The sequence below is a fragment of the Pezoporus flaviventris genome, unplaced genomic scaffold (assembly GCF_033815535.1).
Source record: "Pezoporus flaviventris isolate CSIRO_AGI_PZ_B2104156 unplaced genomic scaffold, CSIRO_AGI_Pfla_v1 ptg000013l, whole genome shotgun sequence".
In the NCBI taxonomy this organism is placed as follows: domain Eukaryota; kingdom Metazoa; phylum Chordata; class Aves; order Psittaciformes; family Psittacidae; genus Pezoporus; species Pezoporus flaviventris.
Window position 1 is genome coordinate 16,893,767 of NW_026892561.1, and position 13,604 is coordinate 16,907,370.

General features: G+C 45.1%; 1 protein-coding gene across 13 annotated transcripts in view; it reads right to left on the reverse strand.

The window, feature by feature from the left end:
* Positions 1-3,185: 3,185 nt before the first annotated feature.
* PRRC2C (proline rich coiled-coil 2C) overlaps positions 3,186-13,604 on the reverse strand; it is a 78,867-nt gene continuing 68,448 nt past the window's right edge. For 9 of the 13 annotated variants that reach the window (XM_061451872.1, XM_061451876.1, XM_061451873.1 and 6 more), the window contains 5 exons: positions 12,533-12,751; positions 10,428-10,531; positions 8,593-8,719; positions 7,347-7,583; positions 3,186-5,078 (listed from right to left, as the gene is read on the reverse strand). In XM_061451872.1, the coding sequence (XP_061307856.1) occupies positions 4,812-5,078; positions 7,347-7,583; positions 8,593-8,719; positions 10,428-10,531; positions 12,533-12,751 (954 nt within the window). In that variant the 3' untranslated portion in view covers positions 3,186-4,811. Of the gene's footprint in view, positions 5,079-7,346; positions 7,584-8,592; positions 8,720-10,427; positions 10,532-11,298; positions 11,737-12,532; positions 12,752-13,604 lie in introns of those variants that run through there. The other 4 variants (XM_061451877.1, XM_061451879.1, XM_061451878.1 and 1 more) reach the window with 2 other exon arrangements.

A 13,604-nucleotide genomic window follows, 5' to 3' on the forward strand; every position in this document is an offset into this window, starting at 1 on the left:
CAGGGACCAACCTGGGGCCGCAGGTGGGACCCCAGCACATGGAGGAAAGATGCTGAACGACCCTTTCTTGCTCCCTGGCAGGCCTGGTGCAGGGCTGGGACACTCACGACGAGCCAGCACCAAGCAGAGGTGTCCCACGCCAGCGATGCACCCTCGCAGATGCCACGGGGCAGCCCGGTGGCCCTAGCGAGTCCCTGCTGCCCTGCCAGCAGCCCGCTCCTGCTCCATTTGCGCTGCATTAGCAGTCGTGCCATCTCAGCCGCAGTGCTTGAGCCATGTGGGTCGGCAACACCTCCCGCCAGCCGCCATCAGCCACGCCATGCTCTCCAGAGCCAGGGGCCCCGTGCCGTGCCATGCCAGGAACCGGAGAGCGTTTGGAGCTGCATCACCTACACGCCGCAGCGGGTTTTGCGCTGCACGCTGGAGCTCACGGGCTGCGGGACGCCGCTCACCATACCCCAGCGTGACTCCTTCTTCAGCTTCCTGTCGGGGGGCAGCCGTGCCTCCACCACTGACCGCAGCCCCACGCCCGCCATCTCAGCCGGCTGGGCAATGCATGAGGAGGACCCAGGGCTGCGCTGAACTGGGTGCCCTGGTCCTGGTGTGGGGAGAGGGCACCCACTGCCACCGACCGCAGCGGCTGCAATAAACTCCTGGTGCATTATGGGCTCTCTTGGCCTCGGAAAACACGGGTGCATAGGCCTGCTCTGGGGTGCAGCCTCAGCCCTGCAGCATCCCTCTGCCCTGCAGCAAAAACCCACTCGGTAACAGGCAGTTACAGAGGAACAAGGCAAACAGCAGGGTGGTACCCAGGGCAGTAACGCTGGGAGTGGAAGGCAGCTATAGAGGTCACCCAGGGAAAGGCAGGGGCTGTCATGCTCCCACTGGGGCCAGGAAGAGCAAGGCACGCAGCCCCTGCCGGCACAGCACTGACCCTACCCAGCCAGGGACAGCCAGGCAAGCAGCCACCCAGCCAACACACAGCCAGCCTGCTGCTGAGGATGGCCGAATGACAGGTCTGTCCCAGAACAGGACGGGAGGAGAGGCTGGAGCCCCACTTTACCCCACAGCTTCCCAGAGGCAAGAGTCGAGCCCCAGCATGAAAGGGGGGGTTTGTTCAGAGGTCCCTGGGGAACAGCAGCACCAACAGCTTCTCACAACAGTGAGTGGAGAGACCGAGCGCAGACAGCCCCAGCCCTCCCCACCATCCTGTTCTCTGCTAGCAGCAGGGTCTTTTCAGGCTAGGAAGTCCAACGCTTAATTAACTAAGCCAATGTACACAGGATTTGCAGAGAGCTGGGCTGCAGCTGAACAGTGCTGAATACATGGCTCTACTTAACAGGCTTTGCAAAACAGCCCGGAGAGCTTCCCCCCCTCCTGCACCACAGCAAGAAGCCAGCCTGGGCCCACGGGGTTGCTGGATTCTGGCCCAAGTCACATTTAACCCTTGCCGTTGGGAAAAGTTATCGTCTTTTTACAGACTGAATATTATTGGGGGGGGGGGGGGGGGGAAAGGTGAATTCTCCAAACAAAATAGTTCCATAAGTTATCGGGGGGGGGGTTCAGCACAATTATCTGTGAAGGCCAGAGCTCTAGGAGATTACACAAGAAGTCCCACTCAAAAAGGCAAGTTCTGTCTCAGTGCAAGGGGCCAGTTATCTAGTTAAATGGCAGAAAAATATTCAATGAACTGGGGGGTCAGTGACTAAAAGCTCAACCTGGCCTTACAGGCAGCTAGAGTTCACGGCTGTTTGAGAGGCCCACATCGAAACCAAGTTATTCAGATGTAGAATATGGCCAATCATTTGCCTTTCATGAAGTTTCTGCAAAAATACTATCCTTGTTATGCTCAGCACAAGAAACAGCCGAAAACCGGCTGTGGGAAACTCCCCTGACTTTGCTAGTAGCTTTACTGGAGAATTTAAGATTAATCCTTTCAGTGGCATTTCCTTAAATGCAGAATAATCTGGTGGAGGATATCCCATTTTTAGGATGTCCTTCCAACATGAACCAGGCTAAAGGTAGCCTCAAACCGGGGAAACATCTCAGTTACTCTTCTGCAGCACACCTGTAGATCAAACCACCGTCTACGATCGCTCAGTTCCCTTCATCCTTCATCTCCCTGAGCACTTACGTAGCTGTGCTTGTACAGGTTCTGTAAAAACAAAAAAGGTGCTTTACCTGTGCGGTCACCTACTCGGAGGCTGCATCTGCCCATCACTCTGTTCACTCCATAATGCTGCAGTTCTGCCCCTTGACAGAACCAGCCTCAGCAGGACACCTGCCCCTCTGGAGCCCCTGAACCTGGGGTCCCACCCAGCCAAGTGCAGGCAGCTCTGCATGCTCTCACCCACTGCAGGGCTGGCAGCAGCACCCCTGAGCAAAGGTGATCTGCACCACAACCAACGGTGCTTTGCACAGCCACCCCTGGCTGCCTTCTCCTTCCTTTGCTGACATGCAGCACCAGCTAGTACCTTCTCCCAAGGCAGGAATTACTTCCCAGAGACCAAACAGTGTTTCTGGTGTTTGGTACCAGGCTCCCTCTGGGGTCCAGCTGACAGCATCCTGCTGCTTCTAACCCCACAAACCAAAGCAGACATCTGGGATGCTTTCCCCCCTGCAACTGAAAGACTGAAGGTTGGTCAGCCCTCATCCTGCCCCACACTTAAGGGCTTGAGTCTGTAACTGTATGTTCTGAACATGTGGTAGTGAGTGTATATTGCTTGCGAACTGGGAAGGGAGCGGTTTGGGAGCAGCAGCCAAAGGAAGCCTCCTGCACCCATGTGAAGGATCTGATCAAGGCTCCCTCCTACAGGAAACCTCTTGCCCCTTACTGTGAGGGTTCAGATGATGCCTGTTGTCAGCCGCCAGCTGTGCTCATCCTCATCTCTCCTCTGAGGAGTGGCTCTTCTCTAGGAAGCCAGCAGCTCACCAACACACCGCAGAGGTAACATCTTCCAAACACAAGCTGCAGGTCCCGTCCAGAGCTAGATGGAAGCCACATCCCTTTGCTGCAGAATGAGATCAAAAGCACCAGGGGAAACACAAATAAGCCGTTTCAAACTGGTTTTCCTCAGAAGTCTGTTCTCCCAAGCTGTCACGCACACTCTTCGCTCGGCACACGGTGTTCAGGCACTCTCCGTGCATCCTGCAGCACTGTGCTAATCACGAGATTACCCGGGTGCTTTATTTAGAGAATACTTTATTAGTTTCTGTAATCAAACCCATGTAAATAAGACCGTACATATTTCATACAGTGCGTTACCCCTGTACAAATGGAAAAAAAAATTAAGTTTAACATTTCTAGACCAATATGGCTGTTAATTTCTGTACAATGCCAACTCACACTACAAGTGGGATACTTTTTTCCAAAGTTGACATCACAGCTAAAGTTTCCAAAAATTCAAATTATATATATATTTATATAAAAAGATAACCAATAGCGATTCACTAGGCATCGATAGCAGCAACAGCCTTTCCAGCTTCTGCAGTCATTTGAACAAAATTATACACATTAGACTCTCACCTCTTCCTTCCAAAACATGTAAAAAAAACCAAAAAACAAAAAACCAACCAAAAACCAAGGAAAACAAAAAAATCCCAGAAAAAAACCAGCAAATTCTGCTACTGATGTGGTACCTGGTGCTTTTTATTAGCTTTTTCAATCATTGTCTGGAAAAAAACCTCTAGAATAACATTATTAAAAACAGCTCCAGTATAGCACAGTCACTACTACATATCATAAGCAGGTACAGGGTATCTTACATTCACAGAAGTATCATACAGTACTGTCCTACAGCTATAATACTAGAGGATACAATTAAAAAGGCATTTATTTGACTTGATTCTACTTTCCAGCACACTGTGGGCAAGGAGGTGGTGCGACGTAGCTCTGATATAAAGAATGCACCTTGTAGATTAAACTCTCTTTAAGCCAATAAGGTTTCTTTTATTCTCGTGGCACAGTTCGAAGTGCTCGCTGCTGTATACAGACATAAACTGGAAACCGTTTAGAAATCACTCGCATCATATAAAGATAGCTGGACAGAGGTGAACAGAACAAATCTGACTATTGATGCAATGAACCTTTCAATTCCAGAGGTGAACAACCGAGGGGGCAGTGGGTGTAGAGAACAAGTGGCCAAGTAGCGTTTTCATACGGTGATCTAAATGCAATATATTTTCATCCAAGAAGCAGCAGCCAGCAAAGCACTGCCTTCAGAGGGAAGTTCAACATCATCAGCATTACTCTGTGTTATGTTAGGTCACACAGCAAAGGCAATTTTGCCAGCTGTATGAATCCCTCTCTTTATTACAAGATAGAAGCTTAAGTCACTAAAAACTTAACATGTATTACTTGGCCTAGCACCATCTTCAAATCTGCATGTTCTCATATTCATGGGTTTATAAAAAGATAAATAGCAGCTGAAGATCAGAGCCGGAAGAAAATACAAGTATTCATTTGTCAGCTCAGAACAGGCCTCCCTGGCCACCTCCCCTGCTGCTCCATTTTTTTCACTTTGGGAAACATACAGGTGTGTAAGCCAGTACATGCGCACACGTGTAGAACGTGCACACGCCAAAAGCAGCCTCCATGCTGTTAGAGCAGACACAAGCCCAAGGAACCTAGAAGCTCAGCTGGATACACAGCAGTTTGCATCTGTAACTGCTGAAGGCTTCTATGCCACTTTACACTGTTCAGAGCCCTACGGGGAGAGAACACTATTGTCTCTTCCTTTGGGCTAGAAATTCATGCTGCTGTCATCTCACCCACCCTCCCCTCTCCCCCCACCTCCATGGAAACACAGCCTCTAAGATTTTGTTTCTTCGGTTTTGATTGCCTGAGGTTTGATTGGTCCAGTTCTAACAGGTTTTGTTGCTGTAGCAGGCGGAGGGTTGGGCTTTTCCTCAGTTTTGTCCTGGCAGACCCCTGAAGAGTCAGCAATTGCCTCGGTGGGTTTGCTCCCATTCTCGTCCACTTTCTGCGCTTTGCCTCCTATGGGTTTGCTCTGTTGCTGCTGCTGCTGCTCAGAAAAGAATCTCTGGGTGGACTGAAGTACCTCTGCTCTCTGCTTTGCCTTAAGAAAGGGAGAAAATATGTTTACTGAAGAGAGGGCATTGGAATAAGAGTGACTTCACAAAAGTATCTCCTAAATGAAAGAGGAAGGACTGACTGCAGTGGCAAGACTTTCCTAGAAAGGCAGCATCCATCCAGCTGCTTCCTAGATGTCACTACATCTGTGCTCTTGGCTCCTCAGTAGTAGCTTAACATCATGCCAAAGCTTCCCTTGCTCTTCCTAATCATCAATCCAGAAAAGAGGATCAAGGACAATAGTTTGAAGCATTATCTAACATCTTTTTATGACACTATTATTGTACAGTTCAACAAGTGTAAGTACTACCTACAGCAGGCTCAAAACAAAGCTTCACTCCTCAGTGGAAGTCAGACATGACCAGAAGGCGTGTGCCTGCACACTGCCCAAGCCCCAACACTACCATGAGGGCCATGCCAGTTGTCATTTCTGCTGCCGTGTGGTCTGGACTTCTTGAGTGCAGGAGCTGTGTATCACACCAGCAGAATCTACTCTCAGCACCCAAATTCGTCCCCCAACACATGTCTCTGGACACAAGACTTCAGAGTCTACAACAGGAATGCAAGTGAACCAGGTTCAAGGTTGTGTTCTGTGTAAGCTGGGGCCTTATCTGCTTCCCACTCAAAGTGGGCATTCATCCCAGGCAGCACAAACTACTGCCTGGCTTATTTCAAATTCCTCCTCTGAATCCTGCCACTAACCTCGACTTACACCTGTGAAATTCAGCCTTTGTGACTACATGTTTTATTTGTAGGTTTTACACTATGCTGACCAGAGGCTTCAGAGATCAAGCACTTTGCTTTCCTGTCCACGCTTAAGCAAAAGCAGGAGTTGCAGTAAGAAGTCAATCTCGTGGAAGCTGCACAATTAAGTCCAATGCAGTCAGATGCCTTTTTAAAATTAAAAAGGTGTGTTTTAATACAAGGAGCCTCCACTACAATACAGTCGCTAAGCTTCCACATACCTCTCCAAGTATTTTATGCTGTTTTACAGAAAACAGGGCAGGGGGGATGACACGCAATGGGGACAAAAAAGCAAAAGCCTGGAACAAGAGGTCTTGGCTTTCATACTGTGTAGCTGCTCCAAGTAACTCAACCAGCAACAGAATAGAAAAAATGTGAACTCTGGTGTGCAGGACTGCAGCAACAGTCTGCTTTTACTGGAGCCAGATGGACACCTGAAATGTTCTGCACACATTTCAGCCATGCCCTGAAGGCTAGAAGTCTGGAGGAACTGATCACAAGTAACCAAGTGTGACAAAATAACTCAGATTCTTCTGAGCAGTGTTTTCAGGGAGATTTGGAAAACAGGACTGTATAGTCATATTTGCTGACTGTCTAAATTAAATTTCTAATATACTCATCAATATACTAAGCATCACCTGGTTAAGTGTACTGCTAATAAACCGGTGGTAGAAAACTAAACGGACCAAGTACCTAGAATTAAAGGAGTAATCAACTATCTGGGATAACTGATTCTCCTACAAGCAGACATAACCAGGAAAAAAGCACATTCCTTTGCTTTTACACCTGAATGCATGGGTTGTGGCAAATGACAGTAGATGAAGAAGCTCCTTAGCACCATCTGTCTGTACAAGCAGCTTATTCTGCAGCAAACATGTGAAGTGTACAATGGTGTCCTTGCACAGACACCCCATATGGCAGTACCGCCTTGGTAAGAAGAGTTTGCCTCAACCTGAAGGGTCCCAAAGTGCTCTAACTCATCACCTGCTAGTGAAATGCAGCCACCTCTTCTGTGGAGCATACCACGTTACTGCATTCTACCACAGACAATTAATCACAGGCATTTCAAACCACTGAGAGTTGAATCTCCAGAATCACCAAGTAATGAGGCTGGCTGGAACAGGGGGGTTCAATACTGGTGTTCAGAGCTGGGGAGGGAGATGTGAAAAGACAGCTAGCAGCAAGGTTTGCAGGCTTCATCACTTACTCAGAAAATCCAGGCTCTTGAAATCTAATTTGTCAGATTGCCTTTGACAGCAGTGGCAGCTTCACAACTGCTGACCACAAGACCACTGGAGAGAGGAAGCTCCCTACACTATTTTTAGTCTAAAGTTCTTACTAAAAAAACCCCAGGGCTTAGAGGAGGTCTGTGTTCAGCTATTAGAGGCCCAGCTATACCAGCTTTGGGTCCAGAGGCATTTTAATTATGACATGATTTGCAGACACGTTCCTGCCCTACAAGCTGTCAAGACTGAACCGGTGTTAACAGCACCGCTGTCCAAATACTAACCTTCATGTCTCGTTCAGCCTTCATCGCAGCCTGGGCCTGATTGCCTCTGGCTCCAGATACTGATCCACAAAGACCTCTGGCCACACGCGGTAAACGAGGGTGGCTCATAAGGCCTGTGGTCATCTGAGACGGCATCTGACTATGCAGTACTACTGGCAGCCTCTGAACAGGCGCTGGGAAGGTGTTAGTATATGGGGCTCTTACCAATGGAGGGAGCAGGTTAGGCTGAGAGAGAATCTAAGTGGGGGAAAAAAACAACAAAAAGAGACATTTTGCAATTAGAAAACTGCCAACTAGATTGCACGTTGGCATTATTTTAAATGGGGAAAAAGGTGCTGCTCTCCTGTCACATTCATGTCAAGAAAATAGGCTTTTATGTTAAGAGAGGCCATGTTTGAACTCCAGAAAAAAACAGCCCTGTAGTGCCGCTGTACCTGAAAGTAGGACCAACTTCCACCCAGTGTGTAATAAGGGAGAAGACCCATGCCAGGCAGTGGAGGACTCACTAGTGAAAGGCAGCCCTGGAAAGGCGAGGTAGTTCCTGCTAGTGGCAATCCAAAAATCAAATCTCAAATCCTACAATCAAACACTCCAAATGCTGAAGACAGACAGAAATATCCTACGTTTTTTGAGAGACTGGATTTCCCTAGCAGCCTGGCTACCGTCACTTGTAACAGGGATGCACCACCCTTGTAAGCTGTGCTCCCTGGAACGCCAGAAGCAAATTAAATCCTTTGTAATCAGCCCTGCTTTGTTTGGACTCCAGAAATCCTTTCCAACCTCAACTGCTCCACCAATACTTTAGAAATGCATCTCAAACAAACAACTGCAAATCGGCTTTGTCTTCAAGCATTTAAAATACGCACTGGGACCCTTCTGAGACACAAAGCTGCTCCCCTTCCCCAACCAAATGATCTGGTTTTGCAGGATGAGGAGCATTACAGCTGCATGGGGAAGCCAGCGGAACAACAGTCTGTTCTACATGATTCACAAATTGCATTAAATTCCTCAGTGTGCAAGAACTCCCAAAATTAAACACACCACAAAACCTGCACTACTAGTTAGCAAGATCAGAGAGGGTTGTTTGTTGTTTTTTTTTTCTTTCATCTTGAAATCATGCCATTTCATTTTAAGGATTTAATTTTGTATCTCCCTATGATAAAACCTGAGGGAACACAGCCAAGTTAAGAGTCACCAGGTCATACAGAGAAACTGATTGGTTTGTAAGAAGCCAGCAGCCACCTACCTGTGGTGCAAACTGTGCAGGGAACGGCTGTGTCATTCTCACAGCAGCAGCTGCTGACTGAAACTGCTTCTGGTAGACAATGCTGTTCATTTTATTGGACTGATTGTTAGGACTTGTAGAACTGGCCCTAAAGAAAAAACAGACCAGTTAGAATCACACTGCTCTCATTCAGATGTTTTTGCTTTTAGTTATACCTTAACTAGAAATTCAGCATTGGACAGAGAAAAATAACAGTCTCTTGGAGAAGCTGGTATTAGATATCCTTCTGTATCTACCATTAATTTAAAATGCAAGCAAAATCAGAACTTAAGAATGCAAAGAGAAAAACCAGACATACTAGGATATGGAAAGATCCCAGTGTACAAAAGAGACCCTTCCCAAAAGCATTCATAACACACCCTAATGGCAAAAGTGTTGCCCTTCCTACTCCTGCTACCTTACATTTAGTCCTACCCCTCTACAATGTTTGCTCTATTGTGTCAAGTTCAGAGCTTGTCACAACAGCCATTAAGCATGTGCAGCAGAAGCTGCCACATACAGCTCCAACCTGCTGTCTAATGTTTCAAAATGCACTTGAAACATTTCAAGAATTCATGGAAAACACTCTCCCCATTTCATCTGGCTGAGAACATGACCGTCCATTAAAACTTAAGAGGTGCTGAATCACTGTGAATTAAATGAAACCTAAAAGGTTATCTGAGGGAAAGGCACTGAACAGCCCTCAGAGAAGAGCAAGCAGCCTACTTTAGGAAATGGAGCTTTTATTTGCAGAGTGTATGAGTGATACTTGTAATGTAAAATGAGCAGTGGGGCTCCAGTGGCAAGAAAGCCAGCCATACTCAATACACACCAACATTTTATAAGCTTAAAGAAGTCTTTGTTTAGTTTTCCAGCTCTTGAGATCTACTATGCTTTTGTCGATCTTCCCAGTACTCTACACTTCAGAGCCAAAGCTTATGCTAAGCCCCGCTTTGATTGCTAGGAGAAGAGACATCTCATGTAGAATCTCTAAGACATATACTATCAAGACAATTGTCTTAAATGCTGACTAAGCTTGCAAATCCAAGTTTCTTCTTCTCATCCCTTCACTTTTTACTCAGGTAAAGTACTGGAAGCATGACTTCAGCACTGAGTTCAAAAATCTCATTTCCACCTCACTAGAAAAGCATGAACACTGTCAGTCTGCTACAGTGAAACCCACCAAATATCATTACTATGCACAGGAGCACAGTTTTCAAGAACAGAGTTATCTTGTAGCGAAGTTTTGTTTTCAAGTTCTTTCAGCCCACTACCTTCACCCACAAGCAGCCCAATAGGTCTACCTTGAAGTGCATCTATGTATGAGCAAGATTCTACCAATTCTGTCAATTAACCAAGCGAACCTGCAAACAGCTTACTAATTTCACTTGTGAGAGGCCTTCAGATCTTGCAGTGATTCTCAGCTCTCTACCAGAAATGTTGCCACAACCGCAGTGTAAGCCTTTAAGTGTTCTTACCTTGAGCAGTGCAATTAAGATAAACTGTCTTAGTTTTATACCAAACTACATCTTCCCTACCATGCCTATACTTTCCTAGTACAACCCCAGGTAATTCTACATGCATGGTTTAGTGTCACTTAATAAAAAAAAATTGTGTTTTATTTCACAGCAATGTACTTTTGGCCAGCTACAGCATATCTGATGACCTACTGGAATGCTGCTTTTAAGCTAAAATTAAGCGCTGCATTTTTGTATTAGTAGCCCCATACCTCACACCTTTCAGAATTGTCTGTTCATGCATGACTAGGTACATTTTCTAGCTATGATTTCAAGGAATTTTGAGCTTAAGAGATTTACCGGAAGGGACTGGAAGTTGGAGTAGTACTTCTACCAGTAACTGGTGGTGTTCCAGGTTTAACATCGATGCCACCTCCAAAGGCCTTCAGGTCCATTTCTGATATCTGAAAAAGAAAATAACCAACAGGTTAATTCTAATTCAAAGAAATACTATGTTTACTAAGAAACTGTTATCTTACCTCACATTTTTCTCAGTGAAAATAGGTCATTTAAGTGGAGGTGAAAGCCAGATTGTAAAATGGCTTATTATTACTAAGACAGCTCCAGCACCACAAGCCCCTCTGTGTACAATTTTTCTGCACTATTTGGCACTTCGAGCAAGGGCAATGACTTTCTAACTTGATCTTCCTCCATAATGAAAAGGGATTTGTGACTTACTTATCTGGCCCTAAAAAAGTGCTCCAGGGTTGATATTTCCTTCCCCATCTCAGGTATCACATGAAAATTTTTAGATATAATCCTGAAAAATGCTGAAGACTGACATAAAATAATCCAGTTTCATAAAAAAATAAAAAGCACAGCAAAAATGGAGCTGTCATTTATGCAAAAAAACCTCTAGACTAATTGGAGCAATAAATCTTGTATGTTATTTTTGCAGGTACACTCAACAGAGTAAGTTAGTCTCTGGGACCTTTCCGCACATGGCCATGAAGCATAACAGCAACAATAATCAGTTAAATACAAATGGCTGGTTTAAGCTGGCTTTCTTTAGCAGGAACATGACGGAACCCTAACAGGCAGGGAAGTCACTTAAGGCCACCATACCACTGCAGTTCTTATTTCTTGTTGAAGTAAGTGTTAGTTTTCCAATGACAAATTACTGTCTTCCAGCCACAGCAAGAAACAAGCTGCTGCTTAGACAGGCTCATAAAAATTGTAGAGGTGACAATATTTGGTCAGATCCTATGAAGCTAGAAAATGGCATGGTGCAAATATCTCCATATACTCTGGTGGGTGACAGGATGAAAACTTCATTTAGGTGATCTGGAATTCTGGTTTCCATTACTGCTGAAGACATGGAATTAACAACTGAGAGAAATTTTTCTGATCACAGCTGTAAACCATCGGGACAACAGGGTCACCTTAAACTAAAAAGCACCCTAAAATGTAGGCCACAAGATACGAGGATTTCAGGTGCAACTCCAGAGTTTATTTCCTGCACTGGTGAAAGACCTTGCTGTAGCTGACAAAAAACTTAGCTGTGCTCATGTCCACTGTTGCCACCCACTGTCACCTGAAAGCATGCTGCAACTGCGTTGTGCCGCACACTATCCAAAAATCCCAGGTGCCTGTAAATCTGTGATTCCATCTAAGACAAGAGACCTTGACTGGAAGCCAGCTCCATACATCCCCTCATTAACAACTACCACAGCAGCTCCAGATAAAGGCTAGGACAGGATTCCCTCCCAGATATTCAAGTTTCTTGCACTATTTCAGTGTTACCTCCTTACTGGAGCTGTCACTAAAAAAAAAAAATTTTCTTCAGCTTCAAAACCAGCCTTTTATATATCAAAGGTCCTGCCTTTCATACAGTGCTGTGTTCTCAATACACACCTTGCTGTGCTATTCAGAAAAGGTGGCCTCCAGCAACATTAGAAGAGTTTAATTCTGGTTTAAGGTCACAGCTGATACAGAGTCCACTGAAGCCCCTGAAACTCCAATTCATTGCACTGGAAAGACTTTATTGCATATAACTCACTCCTTTGTGAGACCAACTGCGATAAATACATGCATGATCAGAATCATAAACTAGCCCTAACAGTGTAATGTTGTTTGCCTGCTGCTCTAATAATGACTCTGTACTATATTCTGCATGGTTTCTACATAAAATATCCTATAGAGAGTCATTATCAAACTAGATATTCCTGCAATGCAAATGGACTAATATTAGCTCAACTACAAAAACTCACCTAAACCTTTACAAAATGCACAGACCCAGTCACTAAGGACCTAACCTTGACTGGCTTTTGTACCTTCCCCTACCTTTTAAAGTGAAAGCAGATTTTTAGATGCAAGGTCAGCATGGGTTGCCACGCCAATTCTATAAAACAGGATACAGCTGTGCTTTGTATTAATTTTTGTACTGTAGATACCAATATTATTACCTTTCCAGTTGCAGCGATCATGCTGTGCTGAGTTCCTGCTGGGATCAACCCTCTGAAAGGCTGAGTTACTTGTGCAGGTCTGCTTAGATTCTGAGCCTGCGCTTGTGGTGGTGTGTGCTGTAGTGGTGGTTGTAAAGATTGGGGTAGGGCAATAAGTGGCTGTGCTGTGGATCCAAAGTTGGGCAAAGAAATTTGTGATCCTGGTAAAGGTACCGTCACCTGGAAGAAAAGTACAAAACCAACAGTAACGTATACACAGGGGCCATTATTTAACTTTCTTTACTAGCTCTGTAATTTCTTAATGAGTTTGTACATTTATCCAGAGAGCTGCGAAATGTTTAGCCTGTCTTTATAATCAGTTTTAATGGAATCGGTGTCTTTGCTTTTCAGAAACAAAGCTGCATGTTAGTTCCCAACTCATCATTCAACATGATTTCATTGTATCAAGAAATAAATTTATTTCAACTCAAAACTTACTTCAAATACTTTTAGTCATCGTAAGGACACCGAGATGAAAACTAGATTTTACTTTCCCAGACTCCCAACAACCAGCAGAGCCTGCTTAAAAAAAGCCACCACCAAGCATCATGCTGTTGTCCCTTGCTTGCATTAACAGGGAGTGCTGTGGGCTGAAAACACCACAGAATGGTAGTGACAAATGTGAAAATACCACAGCAGTGACGTGACTGACAGGAGTTACTGCATTTCCTAGACTGACCATCAATCCACAGCCTGCAAAATGATATTCTAAGTGCAACTAGAAGAATGATACTGTCCAGATGTGAAAGACTTCCTACAGTTCTGAAGGGTAACACGTTAGAAGTATAGACACACAAGTCTGAACACATTAAAGGCACTAACCCTTCTAAAATATCTTTAAAATCTTATGCTAGATTTCCAACAGAAATCTGACCCTTCTAGATTTGTCTTGGCAACTTTTTACGTATATGTATTATAATAAACCAGTTCATCACAGAGCTTTTTTTTTAAGGCCACTTATATAAAAATTGCACCAGAAGATGGAAACCACTCGACAGCATCCTGTGAATACAACAGACTCCTTGCACACATC